This window comes from Pteronotus mesoamericanus, unplaced genomic scaffold (assembly GCF_021234165.1).
Source record: "Pteronotus mesoamericanus isolate MK-2021 breed Mesoamerican mustached bat unplaced genomic scaffold, CSHL_Meso_final contig_75, whole genome shotgun sequence".
NCBI lineage: Eukaryota > Metazoa > Chordata > Mammalia > Chiroptera > Mormoopidae > Pteronotus > Pteronotus mesoamericanus.
This window is the reverse complement of record NW_026555249.1, coordinates 7,762,594-7,780,782: the sequence shown is the minus strand read 5'-3', so window position 1 is coordinate 7,780,782 and position 18,189 is coordinate 7,762,594. Positions and strand designations below refer to the sequence as shown.

The 18,189-nt window shown below is 37.3% G+C and overlaps 1 protein-coding gene across 1 annotated transcript in view; it reads left to right on the top strand.

Moving 5' to 3' along the window:
- Positions 1-560: 560 nt before the first annotated feature.
- The window catches only part of NUP155 (nucleoporin 155), a 49,606-nt gene continuing 31,977 nt past the window's right edge, over positions 561-18,189 (top strand). Inside the window, exons 1-10 of the mRNA XM_054583950.1 lie at positions 561-838; positions 3,013-3,150; positions 4,735-4,831; positions 7,692-7,762; positions 11,393-11,485; positions 12,233-12,399; positions 14,121-14,226; positions 15,102-15,175; positions 15,712-15,803; positions 17,792-17,889. Of these exons, the coding sequence (XP_054439925.1) occupies positions 682-838; positions 3,013-3,150; positions 4,735-4,831; positions 7,692-7,762; positions 11,393-11,485; positions 12,233-12,399; positions 14,121-14,226; positions 15,102-15,175; positions 15,712-15,803; positions 17,792-17,889 (1,093 nt within the window). The 5' untranslated portion in view covers positions 561-681. The remainder of the gene's footprint in view (positions 839-3,012; positions 3,151-4,734; positions 4,832-7,691; positions 7,763-11,392; positions 11,486-12,232; positions 12,400-14,120; positions 14,227-15,101; positions 15,176-15,711; positions 15,804-17,791; positions 17,890-18,189) is intronic.

Genomic DNA, 18,189 nt, shown 5'->3' with positions numbered 1-18,189 from the left:
GATTTACACTGATTTACACTGAATTTTGGTTCCTATGTAAACTGTTTCTGACACCAAGCTACCGACTGGCCACTCTCAGAAGCTATTGGGGGCACCAAAGAAACTAACGCGCATACTCTTAAACAGCTGCAGTTGGACCCGCGAAGCTCGAGACACCACGATCCAGCGCGCGCTAAACCCATCCGAACCGGAGCCACCGGCGCGGTCACCGGCGCAGTCACCAGGGCGGCACCCTACGCCCGGGTCCCACTCACCCGGTCCCTGCCCCTCCTCCCTTCCTATTCCTCTCCCCCCGACCCCGCCCCGCCCCAACCCGACCTCGGCCCGTCCCTCTCCTTCCCGGTCCCTTCCCCTTTTCCCTTCCTTCCTCCCTTCCCCAGTTAACCTCCTCCAATTTCCACCTTCCCCGTCCCCAAATCCAGCCATCCCTTCAAAACTGCCTCCCTCTCACTCGCTCCACCCCTAATGCCCGCCTCTCGAAACAACCTCCTCCTTCAAACTCCCAAAACGGAGCCTTCAAATTCCCCACCTGAGGAACCGGAAGTGCGTCATGCCCGGGCGCCGAGGCGCTGGTTTGGCGCGCGCGCCCTGAGCCTTGGGTCTGAGCTAGCCTTCTGGATTTTTGCTCATTTCTCCTTGGCTTTTGACTTTTTCCGAACACTACTGTCTTCGATTTTCAAGATGCCGTCTTCTTTACTGGGCTCGGCGATGCCGGCCTCCACGTCGGCCGCAGCCCTGCAGGAAGCGCTGGAAAATGCGGGGCGGCTCATCGATCGTCAGTTGCAAGAAGACCGCATGTACCCGGACCTTTCCGAGCTGCTCATGGTGTCTGCCCCAAGTGAGTGATCGGTGCCCATTTGGTGACTGATTTCTCAGTCAAAAAGAGTCTCCCCGAACTCCCTTATTAGGTCCTTATCCCTAGGATGGACCCGGCGAAGGCATCTTGAAATTTAGGACACTTGCTTGCTACATTTTGAAGAGCGAAAAAGAGCCTATGTTCAATTGTTTTTTCCTGACCTTATTTCATTGCAGACAGTTGAGAGGGTAGAGTGAAAAGAGGCAAAGACCCAACTTTAACGGGCTTCTCGCTGCCTCCGAGTGTTCATGGCTAAGGCCGGGCGAGGAGGATCGCCTGATCCAAGTCTCATCCTTGTTAATTACTCCTATTAATATTAGAGTAAATCGGAAGAGCAAACGAAGGGAATTTGGAAATTTACTGTATTCTCTCAAAGATATGCGTTTATTATGTGTAGAGTTAGTGTCATGTGAAGTGCTGAAAAGTGTTAAAAAGAACTGCCAGTGAAATGACGAGAACAGAAATCGGCAATGATGATGGACAGGGAGGGCAGGGCAGAGTATGTGCCAACGACACCAGGGGCTGGAAGATGCTTTGTTTAACGGTTTTGAAATATGGCTCCTCGAGGCATATGGAATTACATGAGTTGCTAGAAAAATAGTGACTCCTTTGTGAGATGGAAATTGGAGAAAAGCAGAGAAGTGCAAGTGAGATAGAGACAAGATTTTTTGTAAGCAAGAACCAAGATTAAATAACCAGGATAACCTGTACAATGTAATCCGAAAAGACACCTCTGGCGATTTATAAAAATTGTTGGGTGGATTTGTAATTAGAGGAAAGACAAAAAACGTAGCAAAGGTAGTATTCGTTCCTGGCAGCTATTTACCAGTGGGCCTCTCTTGTGAGAACTGAGTGACCTGTTAGCAATTCTCTTGAACAATATTGCTCACTTGAACTCCTTAGGTTTGAAAGCAAGATATAAATATAGTCCATACTTTCTAGTCTTTCATCAGATCTGACCCTAATCCTCTCAGTCCACCTTTACACAAACCTCTCTCTTCAAACTAATCTCTTCCCCCTCTTTCACTCTATTCTCTGCCCCCTGTTACAGCCACACTGAATTTAACGTGTTTTCCATTGGGGGACCCCTCTTCAGGGTTTTATTTTACATGTATTCTTCATTGTTTCTGGAATGTTCTTTCCTCATTGACAAATGATTCTTCCAAACTCCCTTAAATATCTCTTTGTGAAGACTTTCCTAACTGTTCACATCTAAACCAGAGTTGTTAATTCTGCTGTTTGCATCCCCATTGCCATTGAACACATGCACTGTTCTATTAAAATATGTTTTAAGATTAAATGGGATGTCTGGGATTTGCTTCAGAAGATCCATTAGGGAAGGAGCAGGTAGTGATATAAATACAACATGATTGGCCGTGTTATTGGAAATTGTTGAAGTTGGGTAATCAGTACCTAGGCATTGATTGCAGCTTTCTCTCTAGTTCTGCATATTTTGAATTTCTATAATATATTAAAAAATTCTGTTACATGTAAGTTTTTCCCAACATCTTTGTACTTCAGAGAACCTGAAAAGGTGCCAGAGCTAAGTAGGTCATCAGATCTAAAGAGCATCGTGTTCACAGCTAGAAAGTGCAGGCTGAGGAGACCAGCCTGCTCCTGGCCTCAGTGTCCAGCTCCTAGGGCAACAGAAAGGTTGCCAGGTGAGACCCCTTTGTAGAGCAGTAAAACAGGGTTTCTGTGGTGTTTTCACTGTATTCATCTTGTTGGTCTTAGGAGGGAAATCTAATGGAAAAGGCATGGATTGTTTTGATCTATAAATGTTTAAGTGGGAAAGGAAATAGCTATTTTTTCTCCTGTCAATATTTTGCCCACAGTTGTTCGATCTAAGAATCACAAAGCAGGTATAGATATATCCCATTTCAGATTAGTAAAATAATAGAAAAATACTAGATTATTGAACTAATCACTTTGTTTTTTACGGAGTAAGTATCTGGGGAAGATAACCTTGTTAAGTTGCCCCCACCTTAACATTGGAATTCCTCAGGTCTCCTTTGCAGTGGGTCAGAATGACTTTCTTCTCTCTGTACCTCTAGAACCACCACGTGCACACTTTTGTTGTAGTGTGCAATGCTTCTGTATACCCAGTTGATGCCCAGTACATGATTAATTTTAATTAAATGTTTATTTTTTGGCAGATAATCCTACTGTTTCTGGCATGTCAGATATGGATTATCCACTACAAGGACCGGGTTTGCTGTCGGTGCCAAACCTTCCAGAGATCAGTTCCATCCGAAGAGTTCCTCTCCCACCTGAACTTGTTGAACAGTTTGGACGTATCCTATTGCATTTTATTTAGTGCTTTAAAAATGTTTTTAATTGGTAGTCTCATTTTTATAATTCCTGTTTTATGTTTAATGAGTGTTGTAAATAAGCTCATTTAAAGGTTTTATTTAAAATACATTTAAGTATATGGGTAGTCTACCATGTGCCCAAAAAATTTTATATCAAATTGAATGTAGAATATTGAGTCACATTTGAATTGTTTTGGGACACTGAGGAGAGTGAATTGTTTACAAGAAACTTTGCATTTTTTAATATTATTGCAAAGTATTACTTCCCAGTTAAGTGCTATATAAGAAAGTTTTTACTGCTACACTTTATTAGCTCAAAGACCCATGATTTTTACTCCCCCCCCCCATATTTTAATATTTTAAAACTGGGATGTGGCTCAAAATATGTTAAAAATAAACAAATATTGCTAGGTGTTTCTTTTTTCTCCCTTCCAAAAAGTTTTTGGTGTGATTTTACATTTACTTGTCTTAGAATTGAAGTTTCTTTGTGAATTTCATTTCTAAGGATCACAGTATGAATTTGTATATAAAGATAATAGAAATTGAAATGGTAATTCCATCTTTATAGATTGAGTAGCAAGAGGAGTTTTCTTACCTTTTAAAAAGACAGATTTTATCTGGTTTTCTTAACATGTGGCAAACTCTAGAAAAGGACTAGATTTTTTTTTTTTTGCTAAGATTTTATATCAATCTATAGCTCTCATAATGAAGACATCAAGATGCTATCTTAAAATTTAATGAGACTTTTAAAAGTATATTAATCTAGAATAAAAAAGGTTTCATATTTCAATACAATGATTTAGAAAAAGGAAATGGAAAAGTAGGGGAAATGCTTATGAAATACATAGAAAACCTAGTAAAATATGTTTTCTCTATAATTTTTGCTGTTTCTTTGAGACTTCGTAAAATAGTGTTATTAAATACATAATCCACCTTATTCCTTGCTTAGTTTCTTAATATTCTTCTTTAATCCTCTGATAATACTCTGTACTCTGCAAGAGACATTTCCTTTATGGAATTAATTTGTTTTCACAATTGTTTCATTGTCTTATAACTAACTATATAACATAAACCTTTGCCTATTTTTAAATTTCACTATTTGTAAAATAAGAGAAATGCATATTGTTACCTAACTGTAACTAGCATACCATGTGCTTTTTTTTAATCACTCTTGCTCCTACGCAATTGGAAAAACTGATTCAGTAAAACAGTTTTTTAACATCAAAGTTCAATGGTGTTATTCATAATGAGTATTCTTTTTAAAGTTAGTAATGGTAAATACACACACACACACACACACACACATACACACACAAAATACTTTTCCAGAAGAATATATTTCAAGTGGTCAGATAGCATTATTTAGAAATTAAAAATTATAAGTATTTCTATCATACACTGTGTGTCATTAACCTAATTGGAAATCAAAGTATTTTTACTTGCTCTTTCTATTAAAGAGTGGGCAGGTCATGATTTTTTAATCATAAATTTTATATCAAAGTCTTTCGAAACAAGTTTAAAATAGAGGCGGCTGAAACCTTTTTACCTTACATCCCCAAACCTCAGACATGCAGTGTAACTGCATGATGGGCGTGTTTCCTGCCATCAGCAGAGCTTGGCTCACAATCGACAGTGACATATTCATGTGGAACTATGAGGATGGGTATGCACTTGAGGCTGGCGTGCTTCAGCATGACTAGAATGTAGATTATCTTAATTGTACCTGGTATTCTGCTTATTCAGCCTTGCCTGGCTTGTCTTTCATTCACCTAACATCTAGGTCAGGGCTTCCCAGGGTGGGTGTCAATCACCAGGGGGAGTCTGGGATAGCAGTTCTGAATGAGGTTCCTGAGCGCACTTGTACCAAGCTCCCAGGGGATGCTGCCAGTCTAGGTACCACTCTGAGTGGCGCGGGTCTAGGTCCTGAGCTCTTTCTCCTTCACTAAAGAGTCCCTCAGTAATTCTTTGAAAGATGGTTTGGCAGTTTTAAAGACTTCTGTTTTCCTTGCATTTCTATGAAATGACTTAACTTTTATCATTCTGGGCTTGACCTGTGAGTAAATTAAATGTATATAATAGAGTCTGCATGAAGGCCAAAGGCATTTTGCTTAAATTTTATTGGTCTGGTGATCTCACGCTTGGCTTTTTGGAGGTAAATTTCATCTTACTTTTCAGTGCTTCATCATACTACCTTCAGGAGAGGTGTGGGGTAGGAATGCCGCGTTACTCTTGCCTCTGAGTAATTAATGCAGTTACTATGTACACACACACAAAACATTGTGTCACTGAATCAAAATTGACAGTGAGAACATAGAGTAAATGAAACCATTTTTGTTTGCTGATCTTAAAAATTAGACCAACCTTTTCATAGGTATTTTTATTATTGAAATGTTATATCATCGTAATAGCCATGATGTCTGCTGCTGATTGTTCTCCATGTACCCTGAACTTTGCCCCAGTTTGTTATATTACCATAACTATTCATTCTGATAAGAAAGAATAAAACCTCTATTTAGGCATGGATCCCTCAAGAAAACAAAATGCAGAAAGTTTTCAGTTCATTGAAAATTTTTGTATTTCCATTAGCATCTAACATTCATTTAACAAATACATTGAGTTTATTGTGTATTAGTTTTGTGCCAGAAACAGTACTAAATGGGATAAATATTAGTCTGCCAACATGGAACGGTCTAACTTTACTGTGTTTTCAAACTAGAACTCAATTAGAGAAAAATGACTTGAGCACTGTGCTTTTTGAAAAATATCCAGGCACAAGTACTGAGTATAAATCTTGAATTCACTAGTTCAGTCCTGCAAAACCTTAGGCTTAGCTTTAGTTATTCCTTTAGCTTCCTATTATAAATCCTAACTCCATCTGGACTATACAGTCTTGTGCGGTTCATTGTTCTCTGACCCTCAACTTTCCCAGTATCAGTCTTGTTTGGGAGGGGGCTGTCCGGGGTCTCAGAGGAGCCTGTGATGCCACAGCGGGAGAAATGGGAAACCTGGCCTACGTGCATGGCCATGGGGGTGTGTTTGGTTTTGTTTGCATGGCCCCTTTCTGGGCAACCAGAAGTTTTCTTCAAAGTCTGGATCAAATTTTTTTTCTTAGTATTTATCTTGCTCGGTGTTCTCTGTGCTTCTTAGATCTTTGTTAGGATGTTTTTTGTTATTTTTGGAAAGTTTTTCAACCACTACCTTCAAATACTTGTTCTGCCCTGTTCTCTCCCTCTTCCTTCCGAGGGTTCAGCTATGCTTTTGTTAGACTGCTGGGTGGTTGTACAGCAGACTGGGTGCTCTGCTCTGCCTTTGTTTCTCTGCTCTCTTTTCTCTTTTGGTTTCGATTTGGACAGTTTGTGTTAACTCGACTTCAGGTTCACTGATTCTTTTATGTGAGATCTCCTGAAAACTTCTTAAAAGACATTCTTTCTCTCTGCTGTGCCTTTTATTTCTAACATTTTCACTTATTTCTTTTCATTTTCATCTCTCTGCTGAAGTACCTTACCTGTTTATGTGTACTGCCCACCTTTTCCATTAAAGCCTGTACTAGGTTGATCATATTTGTTTCAAATTTCCCGTCTGCTGGTTCAGACGTTTGGTTTGTAGCCGAGTCTTGTGCTGTTGTTGATTGCTTTGTTTCTTAAGAGCAGGGCTTTGCTTCCCCTTGCTTTTTTGTGTCACGTTTTCTTACTAAAAGCCAGATCTCATATGTAGGATAGGATATTGGGTACTGAAGTAAATAGCACTTATCCTCAGAAATGGGCATGTGTCAGACATAGGATTTTACTCATATGCGGGGTATAAAACAAAAAGCAACAAACAAAACAAGCTCATAGGTACAACAGAACGGTGGGGGCAGGACAAAGAAGGGAAAGGGGGTCAAATATGTGGTCATGGAAGGAGACTCAACATTGGTGGAAAACACACAATAAAGTATACAGATGTATATTCTAAAATTATACAACTAAAATTTATATAATGTTATTAACCAATGTTACCCCAACACAGTTAGTTTAAAAAAATTTTAAGAAGGAAATGAGCATGTTTCTTCTTTTGCTAGAGCCTAGCAGGTAGGCCTTTATTTGGCGGGAGATGACCTTTACCAAGTCAGGAATTGAGCTGCGTTTGGTTGCGTTGTTCTTGCGTTACTCTCATTGGACCACAGGTTCCAAATTTCTTCAGAGTTACGTTGCACCTAGGGTACAGGTTGGGTTGCTCAATTTTCCTCTTTCACCTGCTTTTCTGGAAAAGTCCTCTCTACACTCCTGTCCCTGTCCCCACAGTAGATGCTGTTACTTGAGACTCGCAGCCTGTTGAGGGGGGCGAGTTTGGAATGCAGAGCAGCTTCCCTGTGTTCCTGGTTTGTGCGTGGCCTTGGGCAGGCCTCTGTGCCTGGGTCTTGGAACTGAAGCAGTTCGTTTGCTTACTTATTTTTTCATTATGTTCTATAGTCATGAAGAGCATTATAAGATAAAACCTTTTCTCTGTATATATAACCTGTTTTTTTTTCCAACTATTGACAGAGGGGACCTTGCCTATTTTGATGGACTTAGTGAGACTATTCTTGCCGTGGGGCTTGTGAAACCAAAAGCTGGTAAGAAATAAAAAAATACATAAGGATTAAGTTATGTTTGTATGTACACACACTTCAAATGTTTTAGGACTAAATGGCAACATGTTTTAAGTAGTTGAATTTCCTACTTTTATATGAATTTTGTTCAAAGTCCTTCTAATTAGAAATAATTAGGAATATTTAACAGTTTTTTCACTTCATAATGGTATAAATGAGTCTGCCTCTAAAATTGTTAAACTGTGTAGTTCTTGAATTTTATCTTGATTACATTTTGTTACTCCTGATTTTCCTGAAGTTTTTGGTATTATACATTTTTTTATCACTTAACTGTAAAAACCATTTTTGTCTCTGCATTTTTTTTTTTTTTTTAAGTTTTGATATCCCAGGAAAGTGAGAACACAGTTCAGAATAAATCTTAGAGGAGTCACAGGCATTGTTTAACCCGCAGTTTTAACCTCCTTATGCCAGGTCTTTTATCAGAGCTACTGACAAGTAGAATTGATTGATTTTAAATTAAAACACATCCCTTAAATGCATCTTCCTGCAAGAGGAAATAATAGACAAAATTCACTTGTTTGCAAGGCCTAAATAAAACTCTTTAAAGGTTACAGCTGTTTTGAAATTGTAAAAATTCAGTAAGTGCAAACATGCAGTTTTAATGTACTGTTCATATGATTACTTTGGAAATGTAGTTTCTTTACATAGACCCTTCAAAGCATTCTTTACTCTGATGTATGTATCTCTGTCTTATTGCTTCATTTAAAGTTATTTATATAAAAGTCAATAGCTGTTCCTGCCCCCTATTTAATAAATATAAATTATTCATCTAAAACAAATAGTAAACTTTTGTTTTACTTAAATGTAAATTTCATTGCAAAATTAAAATTATGTTGTAGTCTTTGATACCGCAACAAAGGTGTTATCTTTGATAATTAAATAATTCTGACTTGGTTGTCAACAAATGCTGAACATTCTGACTCTCAAACATGTGTTAATGTTAACAAAGTCCACATTTTACTTTGCCTTTTGCAAGGAAACATTTTTCAAGTTAAAGTCATTGCTTCCTAAGTCACTCAACCTTTGGGCAAAAGTCTGCTTTATATGTAAGCAACATTATGAAACCATGTTTCAATTTTATGATTGGATGAATAAAAGAAGAATTCTTCAGCATATTCTAGCATTTGCAGGCTTTTGCCTGCAGAGAAGTTAACAAGGTTTAATCACACTTTTTGAGTTCACGGTAGTATTTCTTGTGCATCGAAGAGAAGAATTTCTTACTGTTTTCCAGCTTCAGTCTCATCTTCCAGGGAGAGAACTTAGCTGAAACAGCTTGTTGCGTTGGAGTAGTTTTTATAATAGTGATGATATGATTGTGAGTCGAACAATTCACCTTATCTGTATGACCCAGTGAAGCTTCCACCAGAGTCAAACCATGTGTAAACTTCCTCCACGTTGTTCTTGAAATGATCTTTCCTTGCCTCTAACAGAGTAAATCTGCCTCAGGCTTAGTCAACTACTTATGAAAGTCTGAACTTCCCAATAGGAGAGAATTACTTTATATTTTTCTAGTTCTGGACAAAAATTTCTTGAAACAGCACCAATTTATACTGTCATTGAAATTGTGTTTGAAGTTGAAGGGTACTGTTGGCTAAGTTTTTGGTGCCCAAGCATGGCTTTGTAAAAATCAATGATTTAGGGTTCTGTTGAGTTTCTTCATCAAAACAACAAGAACAGCTGTGTTGCAAAGGATCGTAAGTGTTCATATTTGTACACAAGTATTTAACTTTTTATTGGGCAGTGAAGCTTTGAACCATTCCAGAGACCTGAAGAACTATGGTAGTTTCTTAAACATGCTAATAAGATGTGCACTTTATAAATAAGTGAGTTGACTAAAGTGAGAAATGTCAGCCATTGACCCTGTTGCATCCTGAAGGGAAGGGGCTTTCATTTTTACTATCACAAAATACTTGAGAGATTTTTTTTCATACGACTTTATTTATTTAGAGAGAGGGAAAGGGAGAAAGACGGAGAGAGAAACACTGATGTGAACATCTGTCAGCTGCCTCTCACATGCACCCCAACCAGGGACCAGGCCTGCAACCCAGGCATGTGCCCACTGGGACTTGAACCGGTGACCTTTAGCTTTGTAGGATAAGGCCCAACTAACAGAGCCATGCTGGCTAGGGCCATGAGAGAGTTTGGAGAAGATGGAATCACTTGACAAGACACCGTTTTAACTTATCTTCCTTCACGTCAAGCCATAAGCCTGCTCAACCATCCATAAAAGTCCCAACTTCCCTAAGGTTTCTGTAATCTAAGGTGACTCCTTTGGCATACCATTGTGACTGAATACTTTGAGATATGGCTTATTAAGGAAAATCCAAGTTTTCATAAAATTCAAGATTTTTAGATCGACTTCCGAAATAGCAGGTGTATTTTGAGGTCAATTAAGGTGGAAGGTCTGTGCCTCCTGCTTCATGGTCTTAAATCTTGACACACAGTGCTGGCTTTTAAGGCCCTTGGTGTTTGTTAGTGGCAGTAAAGGCAAGTCATGATAGATGCTTTGTTCTGTTTTCTGTGACATGTAACACCCTTAGGTTGGCCAAATGTATGTGCATAAAGAGATGTCCATAATCATAACATATTATTTCCTTTTATTCCTGTCAGTGAGACACTATTTTTGGACATCATAACATAATGACAGTGATAATTATACATAGCATCTCAAGGCACAACACACTTTTCAAGTTAAACAATACCTTAGCGTGCATTAACAAAAAATATTCTGCTTTGTAATGTCCCTGTGAAACTAAATTATCTGGTTTTGATATATAAATGCATTTCAGCAGCTCACTGACATATCAACTCATTTCTGTTTTTATGAATTTGACTACTCCAGGCACCTGATGTAAGTGGGATTATGTGGTATTTTCTTTCCTGTCACTGATTTATTTCACTTAGCATGATGCCCTCACGGTTCATCCCTGTTATAGTATGTCAGAATTTGTTTTAAAGGCCAAATAATATTCTATTGTATGTTTATACTGCATTTTGTTTATTAGTTCATCCATTGACGGACACTTGGGTGGCTTCCACCTTTTGGATACTATGAATTATGCTGCTGTTAATGTGGGCGTACAAATAAAAGTCTTTACATATTAATAAACTACTTTGTAATACAACACTTACTTTAAATGGCAGTAAATACTGAAGTGTTCATTTTTTTAAGGTGGTTCTTTTCTGCTATTTGCTTTTTAATTTTTTTTATTGATTGATTTTTATTTTATTTTATTTTTTAGAGAGAAGGGAAGGAGGGAAAGAAAGAGTGACAGAGACAGACATTGATTAGTCGTTCCGCTTATTTATGCATTCATTGGTTGATGCTTATGTGTGCCCTGAGGTCAGACCTTCGGCCGTGGTTTATCGGGACAATACCGTAACCAGTAGAGCTACCCAGACAGGGCTGCTGCTTACTCTCTTAAATGATCTTAGGTAGTAATATTTTAACATCAAGAGGAACTAAACTGGGTTCAGACTTTTCATATACTATTGAATCGCTGGCTCATTGTAATGGTAAAACCTTATTCTATAAATGCTTAAATACTGGATATTATTGGAAAAATAATCCCAAACCCATGTATTTTATTTTAGGCATCTTTCAGCCTCATGTACGACACCTCCTGGTTTTGGCAACCCCTGTGGATATAGTGATTCTTGGACTCAGCTATGCTAATTTGCAAACAGGTATAGCAACCCACATGTTGTGTTTTTAAAAAAGTTGGTGAAATTAATGTTACAAGTAACAACTAATTTTTTTCACTAAGTTAACTTTCCAGGCTCTTTGCTCATAGAAAAATCATATTTCCCTATAGAAATGGTATCTTTCAGGGAAGTAGCTCCACCAAAAAAGTATTTTGGATGTATTTACTGTACTAATGTGCATGTTTTAAATGTACAATGTAACGGGAGGGTAGTAAAAGAAGAATAGTCTCTGCTAGTGAGATTTTAATAATGCCTTCAATTTCTTTGTTTCTAAATTGTTGAATGGCCATTTTAACATGGAACACTGAAATATAATACATTATTCTTTACCTTGAAGTAAGAAGCCCTCAGTTAATCACAGTCACATTCAGTGGTTTCTTGTGCATTGTTCTGGGTGAAATAGTGTTGAATCAGTGACCCAAAATAATTACCATTACTATCACATTCTTAGGCTCATTTTGAAAATTAAAAAACTTGAGTTTTTTGATTGATATGTTATAATGCTACATATTATATATGATAATTATATATTTCATATATATACTATAGGTTCTATTTCACTTGAATTATTAAATTTTGAGTTTTTATAGATGTTATAGATGCTCATGTATCAGTAAGAATGCAGTAAAAATAATCAGTTCTAAAGATAATACAGTGACTGTTTTAAACTTTAAAAAAGATGATAAACTGATTCCTGGGTTCTTTCTTTAAAAAAAAAAAAAACGACAGGTCCCGGAGTTCTGAACGACAGTGTGTGCGGCGGGATGCAGCTGCTCCCAGACCCTCTGTATTCCCTTCCCACTGACAACACTTACCTTTTAACAATAACTTCCACCGATAACGGCAGGATTTTCTTGGCTGGAAAGGATGGCTGTTTATACGAAGTAGCATACCAGGTAAGCCCGGCAGCTGTAGACATCTTTTCTCCCGTTTGATGAGGTAGGGATGGGTTTTGTTTTTCTTTGTAGTTGTATAAGCACATTAATGCATTCTTACAGAAGGTCCTCAGACACACAGTCAAAGTCCTGGGCCTACGCCCCTGCATGGTTACGTCGTGCCCGCGGGACCCAGTCCTCTTTCCACGAGAAAAGCCGTGTCAGTCCTTTTAGACACGATACATTGATATGTACCTATAAATATCTATACACATGTATTTATGTGTGTATACACATATACCAATACATAGCGTATTTTTGTATATGCCTTTACTTTAATTTTTGCTTGTGTTTTGTTACATAATTGGCTTTTCACTTATCTATGCCTTGAAAGTCTTTCCTTGTCAGTATCTGATAGGTAGGTAGGTAGGTAGGTAGGTAGGCAGACAGGCAGATATATGTATGTATGTAATGTTTGGTGATTGATGCATAGTTGTCCATAAATTGGACATACATGGTTTACTTAACAATTTCATCCCTGATGGATGTCCAGGTTTTCAGTTCTCCTTTTCACAAATAAAGTTACAGTAAGTGTTCTTCTGCAGGCCCCCTTGTGCACGGGTAGATTTTGTGTGTGTGTCTAGTCTTAGAATTCTAATAGTCAGGTTATAATGTATATGAGTTTCAGTGAGGGGGGAGGTCAGGGGGTGAAGGGATTGAGTAAAAAGGAAAAAGGGCTCGTGGACATGGACAACAGTGTGGTGATTGCTGGGGGAGGGGCGGAATAAGGGGACTAAGTGGTAATGGAAAAATTCAATGAAGATAAAAAAATAAAATAAAATTGTTTAGTATTTTCATATTGTCCTTGAAGAATTTTAGACTCTTAGCAGACATTTGTGAGCATATTTCACCCACACCCACTCTTTGCTAACAGCGGTATTATGCAGCTTGTTTCTTTTGGCCAATCTGATGGAGGGAAACTATTTTTTTATAACTGAGTTGATAATCATTTTACGTATCTATTGGTCATTTATGTTTTCTCTACTCCAAAATGCCTTTTTCTGTCCTTTTCTCTGTTTATCTTTTCCCTCCTGTATTGTTGCTTTTTGCATAAGGTAAACCATAAGAAGCTGATAAAGTAATATTCTCGTAGTCTAACTAGTGGCAGAACTAGGATTAGAACCAAGGTCAGCTGTTTTTTGTTTTGGTTTTCTAAAATTACATGGTCCTTCTTTCTTGCTCATTTTCTCTTGGCTTTGTTCATTACCACAAAATGATTTGTATGGCAAAACTCAGTCATTGAGAAATACGCTGTAGATGGTGGTGGTGGTGGCTGCTCTTGTTAAAATTTGCTTTTAGCAGAAGTGGGTAAGATCGAGATACAAGTACCTCGATCTTACGTCCTTAGGGCACTTACAAACTCTGCTTATTATGTCCCTTATGCTTTGAAATAGTTTTTGAGAGAATTAAAATGTGTTCACTAGTATAACACTACTGAGATTTCTAGAATAGACATTGCCGATTTCATTGAGGGCAGTAATTTATTTATGACTATTTATGGTCACTGCGTTTTTATTTTTATTACAGGACTAAACTCAGTACTACTTTTGAGTAGTATGTCTTCATTTGCAATTATTGGTATTTCACTGATACTTGAGGATTTTTGTAAATGTGAACATCCAGTAGTTGCTATAATGGAAGCGCCTACATTTACAAGTCTTCTCTCCATTTTCTCTTTTAAGGCAGAAGCAGGTTGGTTTAGCCAAAGATGTAGGAAAATCAACCACTCGAAGAGTGCGCTATCCTTTCTTGTTCCTTCATTGCTACAATTTACATTTTCAGAAGATGGTAAGTAGAAAACAATAAATTTGACAAACAAAAATTTTTAACAGGTCATTGACTTACCATTTTCTTGAGAAATTTTCATTCTTATTTGAAAGTTTGTCTTATTAAATACATTTCTTATATGTTCATAAGGTCTTTAAAAGGAAGAAGGGATTATAAAACAGAAACAGTGTGGGTTTGTTCCCAACTGAGTGTAAATGTAGCATCACGAAACATGTCTGAAAGAGCTGTACGTAAGCTCTCAAAGTGAACTGTGCATGTGCGCATGTGAGAACCAGACAGACATCTAATGCATGTTTTGCCTGCTCTAGAACAAGTTCCCAACATAAAATAAATACATGAGTTTTGAATAAAATGAGAGGTGCCAGTGAAATAATTTTAAAATACTTCCGTGAAATAAGATAAATTCACTTTAAAAAGTTATTATTATGACTAAAATAAATGATAATCCCTTCACACAATGAATCATTAAACTAAAGTGACAGTTTCTTGAAGGAATGGACTGAGTATAGTTATTTTATGTGTTTCTAATATATAGCAAACATTAAATGTTCACTTGTTGAATGAAAAAATAATCTAAAACTTGTCTTTGGTTTGTCTTAAGATTTATTTAGAGGACAGAATAACTTATTTTTCATGCTCTTACTCAGTCACAGTATTTGATATCTGCTTTTTTTTTTTTTCACACTTTGTCTGATCTAAGTGTTTCTTGGCTTTGTTCTTATGGAAATATCTTACAGCTTCTACAGAGCAAGCAGAAAGCCCTTGAATGCAAAGTTCTGGTGTAGCAATTTTAATTTGCTACTGTATTTGATTTGTTAATCTTTGGATGGGTTTTATTTTATTATATGTGTGTATGTATTTATTTTGTCTTTCAGATCCTATTGTTCAAATTGAAATTGATAATTCTAGAAACATTTTATATACACGATCTGAGAAAGGAGTAATACAAGTAAGTATTAATATTATATTACCATACAAGGTGGGAATAACATCCCTGTGTTTTTGTTTTTCTGTTTATTGATTTTTAGAGAGAGGGAGAGAGGAACATCAGTTTGGTGTTCCACTAATTTATGTATCCATTGGTTGCTTCCTGTTTGTCCCCTGACCTGAGATCAAACCCGCAACCTTGTAGCTGGACGAAGCTCTGACTAATAGGGCCCAGCATCCCTGTTTCTATGGACGGCAGCTCAGCCCAGCATCCCTGTTTCTATGGACGGCAGCTCAGCCCAGCATCCATGTTCTATGGAAAGCGACTCAGTCACTCTTAGACTTTTTCGTACAAACTGTGTGCTTTTTAAAAATCATCGAAACCCTTTTTAATGAAAGTTCAAATCTGTGATTGTTTTTATACCTATATGAAATACCAAAATTAAAGGATCCCTAAAAAGGAAAAGTCTATTTAATAAAGTTGTATTAAGAAGTTTATTTCATAAAACTTATGCAGGTTATAGTCGTGTTTCAGTGGCTCCAATGTTTCACGTGCAGGTTTATGATCTGGGCGGCGACGGACAGGGAATGAGCAGAGTTGCCTCGGTGTCACAGAACTCCATTGTCTCTGCCGCTGGGAACATTGCCAGGTAATGTGTCAGCTCCTGGCAGACACTTCGTTTGCAGGCATAATGGTACTGTTCCGTGCAGCGTACTGAAATTGTTTTCTTCTCAAAACACCTCTAAAAAATGAGGCATGTTGAAGGAAACAACATCGTAAGTTATGTTTGAAATTGGGCTGCCTAAGACTTTTATTCTTATGCTGGATGTTTTAAAACATAAGGTAGAGTGGTTTTAACTGTGTAAAATACAGCTTGACATGTGTTTTTCTCTGAAACTCTAGGTGGTCCGTACAGGCAATACAGGTGTTGTATCTAGGAAAGCTCCCCTCTTGCAACTGCTCTGCTTTTTTAACAGGCCTGCGTAGTGTGAGTGCAGTCGGTCTGATAATTGACCCGAGTGCAGTTTGGAAATGCAGAACTTTACAGCTGTGCTGTCTGTGTTTTTTCCTCCCTCTCTCCCTTCTTCCCTCCCTTTCGAATTTTTATAGGCCTTTATTTGAGCCAAACTGACAACATATGCTGGGGAGCAAGATCTCAAATGTTTCCCACATTGTGTTCTTGAGGAAGGAAGCTGAGAGATACTGTGACTTGTATGAAGTCGGGACCATAAATAAATGCTGGAACCCAAGCGAGAAGCCAAGTCTTCGGACATAATACGCTATATTTTATGTATATCGCAACTGATTTAGCTCAGCTACAAAAGGCTCTTCACATGGCAAGGCCCTCTGTTATCTGTGTGCTTGGGTTATTGCTAAATGAGATGACCTAGGGAAAAAAAATCAACATTTTCTTTGCCCTTCAGTGACAAAATAATTGTTAAGGCAGATAACCTAAAACAAAGGCTTTCCTCTTTCTTCAACATTTTTTGGAAACTTTTCAAATCTACAGAAGACTTAAAAGAACAGCATGGTAAAAACGGATGTACCCTTTATATAAATTCACCAGTTAACATTTTGTCTCATTTTCTCACTCTCATTTACAAGCCTTGTGAAAAATAAGTTGTAGAAATCATGACCTTATCTTTTAAGTCTTTCTCCTAAGTTTCTTACATTAGCAAAATATCAATTCCACACTTAAAAAATTAATAATTTTGTAATATTATAATTGTATAGTTCATATTAAAGTTGCTTAATAGTCTCAAAAATTCTTTTCTTTTTTAAAATTCTTGCCCAAGGATATGTTTGTTGATTTTAGAGAGAGAGGAAGGGAGGGAGAAAGAAAGAAACATTGGTCAGTTGCGTCCCATACGTGCCTCGACTGGGATCGTACCCACAATCTTTTTGTGTGTTGGGTGTGCACAACAATGCTCCCGCCAACTGAGCCACCTGGCCAGAGCCCCAGAATTCTTTGTAGCTTTCTTTCTGTTGGTTTTTCTTTTTCCATATATCTCCAGATTTGTCAGAGCTCATGAATTGCATTGTTATTAGTCTTTAGAACATCCACTGCCTTTTTTTTTTTTTTTTTTTTCAAAATACTGACATTTAGGGGAGTGGAGCAAGAATTTTCTGAATTTGCCTTTTTTTTTCCTTATTTGGGTCAAGGTAATACTTTTTTAGTTAACATTACATAGGTAATTACTTATAGCATTACATCAGAAGGCAAATCACTATTGAACTGTTGGTTAAGATGGTGTTCACCAGATCTCTTCCTTATAAAGGTTCATTTTTTCTCCTTTTTAATTAGCGGTAACTTTTACAATGATAATTTGATGCTCTGAGAACATCTTTTCCCCACTAGTGATTTACCCAGTGGATTTAGCGGATCCACATAAAAGTGGATCTTTTATGATATTTGAAAAAAGTTACTCTTAACAATATTAACTAATGTAAACGATACATAATATCCATGGCTTTTGCCAGTTCTTAACTGCTATTGTAACTGTTCTGAGAAGTTAGTAGTAAACTCTTTGAGCAGATTTCAACATGTAAAATTGCTGGTGGAAAATCTTCTTTGTAATTTAGTAGACACATTTTTAAAATATTCTAGTTTATTTTTTCTCTTGTCCTTCCTTTTAGGACCATAGATCGTTCTGTTTTTAAACCAATTGTTCAAATAGCAGTGATTGAAAATTCCGAGTCACTGGACTGTCAGTTATTGGCTGTCACACATGCTGGTAGGTTATTTCATTTGTGTTTGCTATTGCTTTTATAACTTGTAATAATCCCCAGATTTGGAAATTTATGATTAGAACTATGAGAGAAATTTGTATTTCTTTATCAATTATAAAGCCATATTAACAATTTGTAAAATTAAGAATTTTGAAAATCAGAAGATCCTCGGTTCTGTCTGCTCATTTTATAGATGTAAAGCCAGGCCTTGAAGATGAAGTGGCTGGCATTCACTGACACAGTCTGAGCTTCAGCAACAGAGGCTTGTGTGGCTTATAGTTGGAAGCTCTTTCTGGAAAGTGATG